The following is a 13,208-nucleotide window of genomic DNA, read 5'->3' as shown; positions in this document are numbered from 1 at the left end:
CTAATCCTTGTAGCTAATTTAACATTGTTGAATTTCATTGCACTTTAGTTGATATGCTTATTGATTAGATCCATCTAACTTTATTGTTTTCTCTTGCTTCTTTAGTGCTGGATGGAGAACTGGTGGCTCGAACAGTATTTAACAAATTGCTGGAGGTATGCTGTGATTGGATAAAAGAACCACAATTGCTACAAGTACCAAAGCGGTACTTAAAAGTTTCCAGTCATGCGATTCGGAACACACGGCGAAAGATGGAGGACAGACATGTAGCATTGCCTGAGTTTAATGCTCTGTTTGGTATTGAGGTAAGTTGTTTCTTTTTGTAAAAAGAAACATCGTTATGCTTTGGCCCCAAAATTGAATGAATACAACCTAAACTGATAGGCTATAAGTATCTTGCCCACGAAAAATTTTAAGAGGTGCGCGAACAAACTATTCACTTGAATAGAGTGATTTTCATAACCCTGATATGTACTAACCTGCTTTACAGCCAATAAGTGTGTTTAATCTGTAGTTATTAGTAGTTATGGCCTGTATAAAGGGAGGAATGGGATGTGGTGAGATAGGAGCCTGAGGTAATTGATGGACTGAAGAGGGGTGTAAGATCATAGGCATATAAGGAGAAGGGATCAGGGGGATCAAAATGTCTGTGTTCTCTTCTTCTTTCGCCATTTAAGAGATGCAGCATTGGAAGTGGCCAAGAGTTGGGTATTTGGACATTTTGGATAGCTTGCCTGCTTGCCCTTTCATTTGACTGCTCAATATCAGAAAAAAAGAAAATGATGTGTATTGTTTCTTAAAACCCAGTTACTGCTTTTATTACTGAAACACTCCGTCGGCTGCGTAAGTCTAGGGAAGACAATCTCCGGCCCCGCCAAACATGAGATTGAGGTGCAAGCCCAACCCAAAACCCCCAGTTTGCGTGGATGCTGTGAGATTTGTTACCCTGTTACAAATAAATACCATGAAATAACAGATACAGTTAAACAATTTAGCTTTATAATTCTTAATTTGACTAAAGGGTTAGTAAAGAAAAAGCAAAAACAAGAAAAGGACCTATTTTAATCAAACAGTCTAATGTGCACATGTTGGAGCTTATGGTTTCCCCTTCACAATTTCAATTTCAATCTCCCCGGGCTTTGTCGAATAATGGCCCCGCCCTGGGTTGAGTTCTCTGACCTTTCCTCTCCAGAGTCTTCTCCCTTCATCTCCCGCCAAACAAAACACCTAGCTCACCTTTGTCAGGCACACAACATAAAAATGCACTCTCTTCACTGGACGGCTCATATCCCAAAACACCTGTTATCTCTAACCATAACCCAAACACTGCTTCTACAGAAAGACCATTACATTAGCAGTGAGACTTTTCCCAGGGTGTTGCACTCTTCCCCACCACCCCCACACCAAAATTAATCATGTCCTCATGACATTGAGATAATTGCCACCCCTTCATACAAAGCAGAAAGTCCAACTGAGATGTAAATGGCAGTGACATAGCTCACCAAGGTGATAAGTGCTGCACTCTGTTTCCCCGGTGCTACATAGGTCAGCCTATCTAGTGGTCTCTTGATTCTTTGAGACCTCCTTACCCCATCATCTACTTTAGGTTCAGACACTCCTTGGGATACTTCTGGTCTACATGGTGAGGCCTCCCCCTGGTCTCGTGCCCTCCTGCAGCTCAGACCCTCTGCCACTTGGCTGAGCCTCACTTCATCCGTTTAATGGTCCTGCTGAAACCCAGTGTCCACAGATAGTTCCTCTCCCCCCCCCCCCCCCCCGATTTCACTTGACTCGGTGTGAGAGGGTTGGGAATCTTCCTCATTCAGTAGGGAGTTAGCAAAAGGCAGCATATACCACACCCCTATTTCCTCATCCTCCAAATCTATATCCCATTCAGAGGCGGGGCCGGTCTAATCTCTCCTGCTGTTGGTCCATCAATTACTCCTCATTGCCGCAGAGTCCTCTTACTAGGTGTAGGCTCCAGGCTGGGCTCTGTGTCAACCTGCACCTCTTGGCCCAGAGGCAGAAGGTGGTCCCAGTGGAGAATCTTGACTGGCCCATACCCACCCTCTCGTCTCACCTGGAAAACTGATATGTTTGGCATCTGACTCTCCACTATATAGGGCGTAGCTGCCCATCAGTCAGCCAACTTATGTTCCCAGGTAGCCCCAAATTCCTTGAAGACTCGGTCTCCCGGCATGAGTTGGGAGAACGTAACCTTTTGATCATACCTCCTCTTATTTCCTTATTTCTGCTTGGCAGCTGCGACCTCAGCTAATTCATAAGCATTTTTCAGCCCCCTTCTCATGTCAGACGCATACTTCAGATAAGTCTTCGGTGGTGGGTCTTCCTCACCAGTCCCAAAACAAAGGTTGAAGGGCAACTTCACCTCACACCCAAACATCAGATAATATGGTGAGTACCCGGTTGCTTCATTTCGTGTACAGTTGAAGCAATGGACCAGATGTCCAATATGTTGACTCCACTTGGTCTTGCTGATTTCCAAAGTTCCGAGCATGTTTAGCAAAGTCCGATTAAATCTCTTGGGCTGGGAATCGCCCTGCGGGTGATAAGGCATAGTCCTCGAAGCATGCTCAGTAACTCATGTATGAGCCTACTGTACACTCGAAATCCTCTCCCTGATCACTATGTACCCATCTGGGGAGGCCGTAATAAATGAAATACTTCTCCCATAACACTTTGGCCACAGTGGGCACCCTCTGATCCTTGGTAGGGACAGTTTGCGCATATCGGATGTAGTGGTCACTGATGACTAAGACATTCGCCATGTTGCTGGCATCTGGCTCTATTGACAGGAAATCCATACACACCAGGTCAAGGGGCCCGCACTCTGCAAGTGGGACAGCGGAGCAGCCTGTGTAGGCAGCATCTTCCTCTGTATGCATTGAATGCACAACTTGCAGTACTCTTTGACCTCTGGCTTCATTCAGGGCCAGTAGAACCGATCTCAGCAATCCATACGTCTTTTCAACCCCCAAATGTCCAGAACCATCATGAAGTGATTTCAGCACAATCCTCCAATACTTCTCAGGCAGAACCAGCTGGGAAAGCCGAGGCCGGTCCAGAGGCGACGTGACCTGATATAGGATCTGGTTCCTTAACTCTAATCTGGGCCATTCTCTCAGTAATGGAGGCACTGCAGCGTGTTTTGTCTTCTCCGCTTGGGCCATGTCTCCGTTTTCGATCGCTGACCAGATGGTACTGATGCCCGGGTCATCTCGCTGAGCAGCTGCCACTTCCCCAGGACTCAATTCTGGCAACTGGTTTGCCTTCGGAGCAGTCAGGTTACAGTAAGCTTGTGGAATGGTGTCATCAGAAGCTTCCAATTGATCTACTGCTCAACCCTGCTCTTGCCTTCACCATGATGGAAAACTGGCACATGGCTTTCACTCCTGGGGCTGGAACACTCTCCAACTCCTAGTCCCTGTCCCAGTCCCAGTCCTTCAGGTGCACATCAGCATCAACGTTCCTACTTCCCGGCTGGTACTTCAGGCTGAAATCATAGGCAGACAACGCTGCCAACCACAGATGGCCTCTGACCTCCAATTTCGCTGAGGTCAGGATATAAGTTAGGGGATTGTTATCAATCCTCACCTCAAACTTGGCACCATAGAGGTAGATTAGATTAGATTATGAAGACACGCAGTCCGCTTTTATTGTCATTTAGTAATGCATGCATTAAGAAATGATACAATATTTCCTCCGGTGTGATATCACAAAACACAGGACAGACCAAGACTGGAAAAAACTAACAAAACCCATTAGTTACAACAGTGCAACAATACCATAACTCGATGAAGAAGTCCATGAGCACAGTAAAAGTTCAAAGTCTCTCAAATGTCCCACATCTCACGCAGACGGGAGAAGAAAGAAAAACTCTCCCTGCCATACCCGACCACGGTCTGACTCTGAGTCATCCGAAAACTTCGAGCTCTGATCAGCTCTCCGACACCGAGTACTGAGCGCCATCTCTATCCGAGCGATTCGACCTCCATCTCGGTCGCCAACAGCAGCCAAAGCCAGGGATCTTGAGGCCTTCCCTCCGAAAGATTCCCGACCACGCAGTAACGACAGCAGCGAACAAGCGTTGCAGAAAGTTTTCCAGATGTTCAAGTCAACTCAACTTATCCACCACAGCCCATTTCAATGCCAGGATCTCCAACTTGTGCATGGGATATTTTTCTCAGAGGGTGACAGACTCTGACTGACAAAAACAACAGGTCTCAGCCCGGTGCCCTGATCCAAATACAGGATACTCCTTAAGCCCTTCTCTGCTGGCATCCATATGCAGTACATATGGCAATTGGGGGTCTGCAAAAGCCAGCACAGGCACCTGTGTCAGCAGTTCTTTCAGCAACTGAAAGGCCTCTTCACATTTCGCATCCCACCTCGCTCCAAAAGGCTCCGAAGGGCTAAGATACTCTTTATCCTCCTCTCCTTTTGTCCCTCCCTTTCCTTCCCAAGGGAGGGTTACCTCACAGAAGCTGCTCTAAAGGGTGACTCACTTTTGCACGTAGCACAAACCTCTGTTAGTATCCACAAAATCCAAGGAACGAGCGAAAAGCGCTCACTGTCTGGGGCCTTGGCCATGTGGTCACCACCTCTATCTTAGGTGGATCCATAGCTACTCAATCCAGTGAGACGATGTGCCCAACATTGCTGACAGATGTCTTGCAGAACTGGTACTTGTCCAGGGGAAGTTTTAACCCTTCAGCTTTCAGGCGGCCGAGCACCTTCATAGCCTCACTTCATGTTCCTCCAAGGTGGGCCAAAACAGTAAGGTCATCCAGATATACTAATACCTCAAGCAAGTTCATATCCCCCAACATTTTCTCCATGACACATTGGAAGGTCGCAGGGGTTCCCGATATGCTCTGGGGCTTCCTTTTGAACTGGAAGAATCCCAGTGGACATATAAATGCTGTCTTCGCTTTGTTAGCCTCACTGATGAGGATCTGCTAATATCCACTCCTCAAGCCCGGCACACTGAACCACTTCGCACCATTCAGACAGGCCAGTGCGTCTTCGATCCTTGGGACTGTATACTGGTCAGGGATGGTGTGCCTGTTCAGAGTCCTATAGTCCACACACATCTGTACCTTGCCATTCTTCTTTCTGTCCACTACTATTGGAGACACATAGCGGCTTCTGGACTCAGTGGTGATGATTCTAGCTTCCTTCAACTTACACACATGCCGCCGACTGTCTTCCACTTCTGCAGGGCCAGTCACTGCGACCTTTCTCTGAATGGGGTGTCTTCAGTCACTCAGATAGTATGGCAAGTGCTCTTGGAACAACCCATATCAAACTCATCAGTAGAAAAGACACCTACTTTCAAAATCTTTTCTATCAACCTCCTCTTCCAACCCTCAGGTACCGGGGAGTCCCCAAAGTTGAATGACACAGCAGTCAGCTTTCCCCCTCTTGCAGATAGTTTCTCCCCAGCCTGTCTCACAGGAACACTGGACATTACTGTCACTGAGAAGAGATTCGCCAGGGCACCCCCCCACCCCCCACTTGAAGGTGACCTCCCTCTTTGTAGGGTTCCTGACAATCACTGCCATCCTGTTCGTCTGTACAACCGAGGGCTTCTGCAGTCCATATGTACCACATGTTTTGAAACCCCATCATGAGTTCCATTGGGCTTCCTGTCGCACTAAACACCTTCTCTAGTGCTTGCATGTAGGCCGCAGAAGTGGCAAAGGAGTTCTGTGCCTTTACAGCTCTCACTGCGTCAGCAGCCCACCCTCTCAAACTTTCAACCATTCGCTGTCGTTTTATGTCATTAGAGCAGTGCTACTCATCTAACAGCTGAGAGGTCTGCTCCGCCCAAGTCTCATACTCCTCTTACCCTTTAGGGGTGGGCTTTGTTCCTGAGAACGGGCAGAGCCTATGGTAGCTGGGACTTTGAACCTGGACATTTTTCCATTTATTTGCCAGGGAGATAAAGGCCGCTATCAACTCGAAATTCTCACTTTTCGCTGGACATTAGACATTCCAAATCAGACCACTCCTTTTCCTCGCTCTGCAGAAACGAGAGCACCCTGCCTTTGAAGTCTCTGCCCCCAGCTACAGGGGACTCGACATGCGATTTGGCCTGCTCTCCTACAATCTTCTCCTCCTGGAAAGTATGGATAGCCCACGGCCCCCTCTCCTCTCCTGGAGGCTCAATAGTACCAGGCAGTTCCACTGCCATTATGTCAGCGCTCGTCTGAACTAAAACAAAGCCCTTGCCCACTAATTTATCAAACCTCTGCCCCCCCAATCATAACTTTTCCTACGGCTTTAATAGTACCTAAAATTCGATTAACAATTCATCAGGGATACAAATGCCTACCCCACTCAACACGCATACATTCCCCAAGGATTCGCACTACCGCTCACCCATGTACTGTAGTCACTTTGCCAGACAATAGTTTAGCACAGACCTAATCACAACCCACTGGATCACAACTCAGGGTAATCACACGGCATCCATCAAAATCAATCCCAGACAAGCCCCCACAATTGAAACACTCTGGTTCTGTTGGCTGAAGATAATCCCTGTGAGCTTGCGGTGCGAGCCTACCCTGAAACCCCCGTTTGAGTGGATACTGCAGGATTTGTTACCCTGTTACAGATAGGTACCATGAAATAACAGACAGTACACTGCATACAATTAAACAATTTAGCTTTATAATTCTTAATTTGACTAAAAGGTTAGTAAAGAAAAAGCAAAAAATAAGAAAGGGGCTCATTTTAATTAAGCAGTCTAATGTCCAGGATTTGGAGCTTATGGTTTTCCCTTTGCTGATCCACCTTCAATCTCCCAGGGCTTCGTCGAATAATAGCCCTGCTCCGGTCGAGTCCTACAGCCTCTTCTCTCCAGTATCTTCTCCCTTCATCTCCTGCCGAACAGAAAACCCAACTCACCCCAGTGTCAGGCACACAACACCAAAGCACACTCCCTTCATTGGATGGCTCACATTCCAAAGCACCCATTATCTCTAACCATAACCCAAACACAGCTTCTCCAGAAAGATCATTACTTAGTGAAATCTTTCCTAGGGTGTTACATTACATGTGTGTCAGTGAAATCTCTGCTGGTCTAATTAGACTTGGATGATGCTGTTGCATGGTTTTCAGGTGTTTACACCTAGCTACAGATGTATCTAAACACTAAATGAATTTATTTGTACAGTTCTGCTGTAGTTGGGAGACTAATGTTGCATAATAGCAAGTAATAGGGGCATATATGATTACAGTGTCTAAATCCCACCTCCAGCCTTTCCCCCGCCCAACATGGCCAAGTGGGGCTGAAGGGCCTATTTTAGCACTATATGACTCTACAAAGGACATTTGCACAGATAATTAGTAGGAAGGAAGTCACAGGATGTGGACCTAATGTGGGCAAATGAAATTACCAGATAATGGGCATCACAATCGCCGTGGACAAGTTTGGCCAAAGGGCCCATTTCTATGCTGTGCAATTCTGACTCAATCTAGTATTGACCCTTCATCTCAATCTAGTATTTGAAATAGATTATCACTGGATCTGTAGAGTAGAGCCATAGTGTAAAACATTTGACCCACAGGATGGGTCCTTTCAGTCCATACTCATCATCCATGCTGTCTGCACTGTCCTGTGGCCATTTGCCATGGTAGTTTACCCCCATTTTTAGCTGACTATCAGTCCACCCCAGGATAGAGGCCCAAGGACTATTTAATGCCAGGTCTTTTTCTCTGTACCCGTGTTCAGATCCATGTTGATTGTTAACCCTAGACTCAGTTATTTTGAGCAGGTCTGTCACTGATAGACATGGATCTGACAAGCTTAAAAAAATGCACCAGACATGTAGTTACCTAAGGAGCAAGGCTTTTGCATCTGTGTACTTTATACTTTATTGTCACCAAACAATTGATACTAGAGCGTGCAATCATCACAACGATATTTGATTCTGCACTTCCCGCTCCCTGGAGTACAAATTGATAGTAAATATTAAAAATTTAAATTATAAATCAGAAATAGAAAATAGAAAAGGGAAAGTAAGGTAGTGCAAAAAAAAAACAAGAGGCAGGTCTGGGTATTTGGAGGGTACGGCCTAGATCCGGGTCAAATAAACCTGATTTAAAAACAGTGCATGTGGTTACCTAAAGGTAAAGTAAAATGCAACTTTCAAGTTGTAAATCTGCCTGTCCCAAAATAAAATTGTACATAACTGTATAAGTGCCTCAGCAAATGATGCCAGAAGAGAGAATGGAGATTCTCTCACACAATGGATATCCTGGTACATGAAGACTAGGCTGAAGGGACTACAAATAATTAGGAAAGTGATTGTTTATTGCTAGGCAAATTGTGTTACTTAACGGGCAATGGTGGGACCTTACCTGATGTGTTGTGTATAGTACTGTTACGTTACTTAAAGAAATGCGTTGATGGGCGTTGTCTCTCATGTTGAAATGTTGGCTGCACTAGGTTCATTTAGAAGAATGTGGGGCCGATTCTTGCCTTGCAGTAGCAACAGAGGGGACTGAGGACAGGTCATTGTGGGAGGGGAAAGAGTTAAAATGACATGTTATTGGAACCACAAGAGAGCAGTAATGGTTGCCTAGTCTGCGCTTGATTTCTTCACTGCAGAGAAGGCCATATTTGTAATCACTGAATGAAGATCAGGTTTGAGGAAGTACAGGTGAATCTCTGCTCAACTTGGAAGGACTATTTAGGTTCCTAAACTGATGAAGGAGGAGGTGAAAGAGAAGTGCTACACCATCTACAGTTACAGGAGGAGATGCTAGGGGTGGGTGGAAGGGAGTGGTCCCTGCAGAAAGGGAAAGAGTGGGGGAAAATATAACTGGTGCTGTGGTCATGTTAGATTGCTGTCACTACTGTGAATTTGCTGCTGCTCTACAAAACTCCACCTTTTTTTTTAGTTCTGTCTGATGAAGGAAGAGCAGTAGATGTAGTGTATATGGATTTCAGCAAGGCATTTGATAAGGTACCCCAGGCAGGACTTATTGAGAAAGTAAGGAGGCATGGGATCCAAGGAGACATTGCTTTGTGGATCCTGAACTGGCTTGCCTACAGAAGGAAAAGAGCGGTTGTAGACGGGTCATATTCTGCATGGAGGTCAGTGACCAGTGGTGTGCATCAGGGATCTGTTCTGGGACCCTTACTCTTTGTGATTTTTATAAATGACCTGGATGAGGAAGTGGAGGGATGGGTTAGTAAGTTTGCTGATGACCCAAAGGTTGGAGGTGTTGTGGATAGTGTGAGGGGCTGTTAGAGGTTACAGCGGGACATTGATAGGATGCAAAACTAGGCTGAGAAATGGCAGATGGAGTTCAACCCTGGTAAGTGTGAAGTGGCTCATTTTGGTAGGTCAAAAATGATGGCAGAATATAGTATTAATGGTTTTGGCAGCATGGAGAATCAGAGGGATGTTGGGGTCTGAGACCATAAGACGCTGAAAACAGCTGCGCAGGTTTACTCTGTAGTTAAGAAGGCATACAGTGTATTGGCCTTTTATTAATCGTGGAATTGAAATTAGGAGCTGAGAGGTAATGTTGCAACTATATAGGACCCTGGTCAGACCCCGCTTGGAGTACTGCGCTCAGTTCTGGTCGCCTCACTACAGGAAGTGTTTTGAACCTGTACCTTGTGGAAAAAACCATAGAAAGGGTGCAGAGGAGATTTACAAGATGTTGCCTGGATTGGGGAGCATGCCTTATGAAAACAGGTTGAGTGAACTTAGCCTTTTCTCCTTGGAGCAACGGAGGATGAGAGGTGACCTGATAGAGGAGTATAAGATGATGAGAGGCATTGATCATGTGGATAGTCAGAGGCTTTTTCCCAGGGCTGAAATGGTTGCCACAAGAGGACACAGGTTTAAGGTGCTGGGGAGTAGGTACAGAGGAGATGTCAGGGGTGAGTTTTTTACGCAGAGAGTGATGAGTGCATGGAATGGGCTGCCGGCAACGGTGGTGGGGTCGGATACGATAGGGTCTTTTAAGAGACTTTTGGATAGGTACATGGAGCTTAGAAAAATAGAGGGCTATGGGTAAGCCTAGTAATTTCTAAGGTAGGGACATGTTCAGCACAACAGACCAAAGGGCCTGTATTGTGCTGTAGGTTTTCTAAGTTCTGTGTTCTTATTTTTAATTAGATTTAGTTATGGAGTTCTCCTGCTGTGTTAATGTTTTTATCAAGTGAGCTAAACTGCCACTAATGAAAATAAGAAATCTGAAATTAGTCTGACTTGATTTACTTCAAACAGGAGTTGCATCTCCATAATTTTGTTTTTACAAATTCCTCACATTATCTTTTAAAGATTATTTGGTTATGGCTTGAAATTAGCTTGTAATACTGTAGTAAATGGCAGTAGAGGTCACTGCTCCTTATGCCTTCGTACTAGCTACTCATGACTGACAGTGTTAATGGAATTGAGGAATATAGTATTAATAAAGTGATTCATTGTAATTGAGAATTACCTCTTCTAGAATAAGTCTGCCAGACTATTTAAATCCATGTAGTTTGCTATTTTTAAAAAAAAATGGGGACAATCGTTATTGAAAATATATTGAATGGTTCTCATTGCAGTGTTTTGAACCTGTACAAAACAAATTGATTAAACAGATCATACACATCTTCTTAAAACTTTGTCTTCATGGCTTGTTTTTTTTCCCCTAAGTTAAAGAGGAATGATGATTGAGCTGTCAGACAGTCCTGCTCTGTACCAACAGTGAAAGCTGCAAAATACAGAAAAGAGATGTGCTCTTGTTTTCTACTCTAGGATGAGAAAGAGAGGGCATACTTTGCTGTATTTGATGGACACGGTGGAGTAGATGCAGCTGTCTATGCTGCAACACACCTGCATGTCATTCTTGCTCATCGGGAAGAGTTTTCTGCACAGCCAGCTGAAGCGTTGAGGAGAGCCTTCAAGCAGACTGATGAGATGTTTCTTGAGAGAGCCGAGAGAAAGGTAACTGCAGTAAGGCTGAGAATAGTTCAGAGGTCATGTTAGCATCTGGTTCATCACCAACATTTCTCAGAGAGAATTTTTTCCTTAATGCAATTTGTGCTCATTACAGTAACAGCACAAAAATGGGAAATGATAAGCACCTCAATTTCGATTGAAATGATGGCCCATTTTTACCTGACCTGACAAACAATTGACTACTTATGTCGCAAACAACAGGAATTCTGCAGATGCTGGAGATTCAAGTAACACACACAAAAGTTGCTGGTGAACACAGCAGGCCAGGCAGCATCTCTAGGAAGAGGTGCAGTCGACGTTTCAGGCCGAGACCCTTCGTCAGGACTAACTGAAGGAAGAGTGTAGTAAAGGATTTGAAAGTTGGAGGGGGGGGGAGATCCAAAATGATAGGAGAAGACAGGAGGGGGAGGGATGGAGCCAAGAGCTGGACAGGTGATAGGCAAAAGGGATACGAGAGGATCATGGGACAGGAGGTCCGGGAAGAAAGACGGGGGGGGGTGGGACCCAGAGGATGGGCAAGGGGTATATTCAGAGGGACAGAGGGAGAAAAAGGAGAGTGAGAGAAAGAATGTGTGTATAAAAATAAGTAACAGATGGGGTACGAGGGGGAGGTGGGGCATTAGCGGAAGTTAGAGAAGTCGATGTTCATGCCATCAGGTTGGAGGCTACCCAGACGGAATATAAGGCGTTGTTCCTCCAACCTGAGTGTGGCTTCATCTTTACAGTAGAGGAGGCCGTGGATAGACATGTCAGAATGGGAATGGGATGTGGAATTAAAATGTGTGGCCACTGGGAGATCCTGCTTTCTCTGGCGGACAGAGCGTAGGTGTTCAGCAAAGCGGTCTCCCAGTCTGCGTCGGGTCTCGCCAATATATAAAAGGCCACATCGGGAGCACCGGACGCAGTATATCACCCCAGCCGACTCACAGGTGAAGTGTTGCCTCACCTGGAAGGACAGTTTGGGGCCCTGAATGGTGGTAAGGGAGGAAGTGTAAGGGCATGTGTAGCACTTGTTCTGCTTACAAGGATAAGCGCCAGGAGGGAGATCAGTGGGGAGGGATGGGGGGGACGAATGGACAAGGGAGGAGTCGCGTAGGGAGCGATCCCTGCGGAATGCAGGGGGGGGAGGGAAAGATGTGCTTAGTGGTGTGGTGGGATCCCATTGGAAGTGGCGGAAGTTACAGAGAATAATATGTTGGACCCGGAGGGTGCTGGGGTGGTAGGTGAGGACCAGGGGAACCCTATTCCTAGTGGGGTGGCAGGAGGATGGAGTGAGAGCAGATGTACGTGAAATGGGGGAGATGCGTTTAAAAGCAAAGTTGATAGTGGAGGAAGGGAAGCCCCTTTCTTTAAAAAAGCAAGACATCTCCCTCATCCTAGAATGAAAAGCCTCATCCTGAGAGCAGATGCGGCGGAGACGAAGGAATTGCGAGAAGGGGATGGCGTTTTTGCAAGAGACAGGGTGAGAAGAGGAATAGTCCAGAGTCAGTATCTCCCCCGTTTCACGTACATCTGCTCTCACTCCATCCTCCCGCCACCCCACTAGGAATAGGGTTCCCCTGGTCCTCACCTCCCACCCCACCAGCCTCCGGGTCCAACATATTATTCTCCGTAACTTCCGCCACCTCCAACGGGATCCCACCACTAAGCACATCTTTCCCTCCCCCCCCCCCCGCATTCCGCAGGGATCGCTCCCTACGCGACTCCCTTGTCCATTCGTGTCCCCCCCCCATCCCTCCCCATTGATCTCCCTCCTGGCACTTATCCGTGTAAGCGGAACAAGTGCTACACATGCCCTTACACTTCCTCCCTTACCACCATTCAGGGCCCCAAACTGACCCTCCAGGTGAGGCAACAGTTCACCTGTGAGTTGGCTGGGGTGATATACTGCGTCCAGTGCTCCCGATGTGGCCTTCTATATATTGGCGAGACCCGACGCAGACTGGGAGACCGCTTTGCTGAACTCCTACACTCTGTCCACCAGAGAAAGCAGGATCTCCCAGTGGCCACACATTTTAATTCCACATCCCATTCCCATTCTGACATGTCTATCCACGGCCTCCTCTACTGTAAAGATGAAGCCACACTCAGGTTGGAGGAACAACACCTTATATTCCGTCTGGGTAGCCTCCAACCTGATGGCATGAACATCGACCTCTCTAACTTCTGCTAATGCCCCACCTCCCCCTCGTACCCCATCTGTTACTTATTTTT

The 13,208-nt window shown here is 46.5% G+C and overlaps 1 protein-coding gene across 1 annotated transcript in view; it reads left to right on the top strand.

Moving 5' to 3' along the window:
• ppm1f (protein phosphatase, Mg2+/Mn2+ dependent, 1F) overlaps positions 1-13,208 on the top strand; it is a 74,532-nt gene that overhangs the window by 48,394 nt on the left and 12,930 nt on the right. The window contains exons 3-4 of the mRNA XM_063040915.1: positions 106-305; positions 10,791-10,979. Of these exons, the coding sequence (XP_062896985.1) occupies positions 106-305; positions 10,791-10,979 (389 nt within the window). The remainder of the gene's footprint in view (positions 1-105; positions 306-10,790; positions 10,980-13,208) is intronic.

This window comes from Mobula hypostoma, chromosome 2 (genome assembly GCF_963921235.1).
Source record: "Mobula hypostoma chromosome 2, sMobHyp1.1, whole genome shotgun sequence".
Taxonomy (NCBI): domain Eukaryota; kingdom Metazoa; phylum Chordata; class Chondrichthyes; order Myliobatiformes; family Myliobatidae; genus Mobula; species Mobula hypostoma.
Note: the sequence above shows the minus strand (reverse complement) of the source record. Positions and strands in the feature narration are given on the sequence as shown.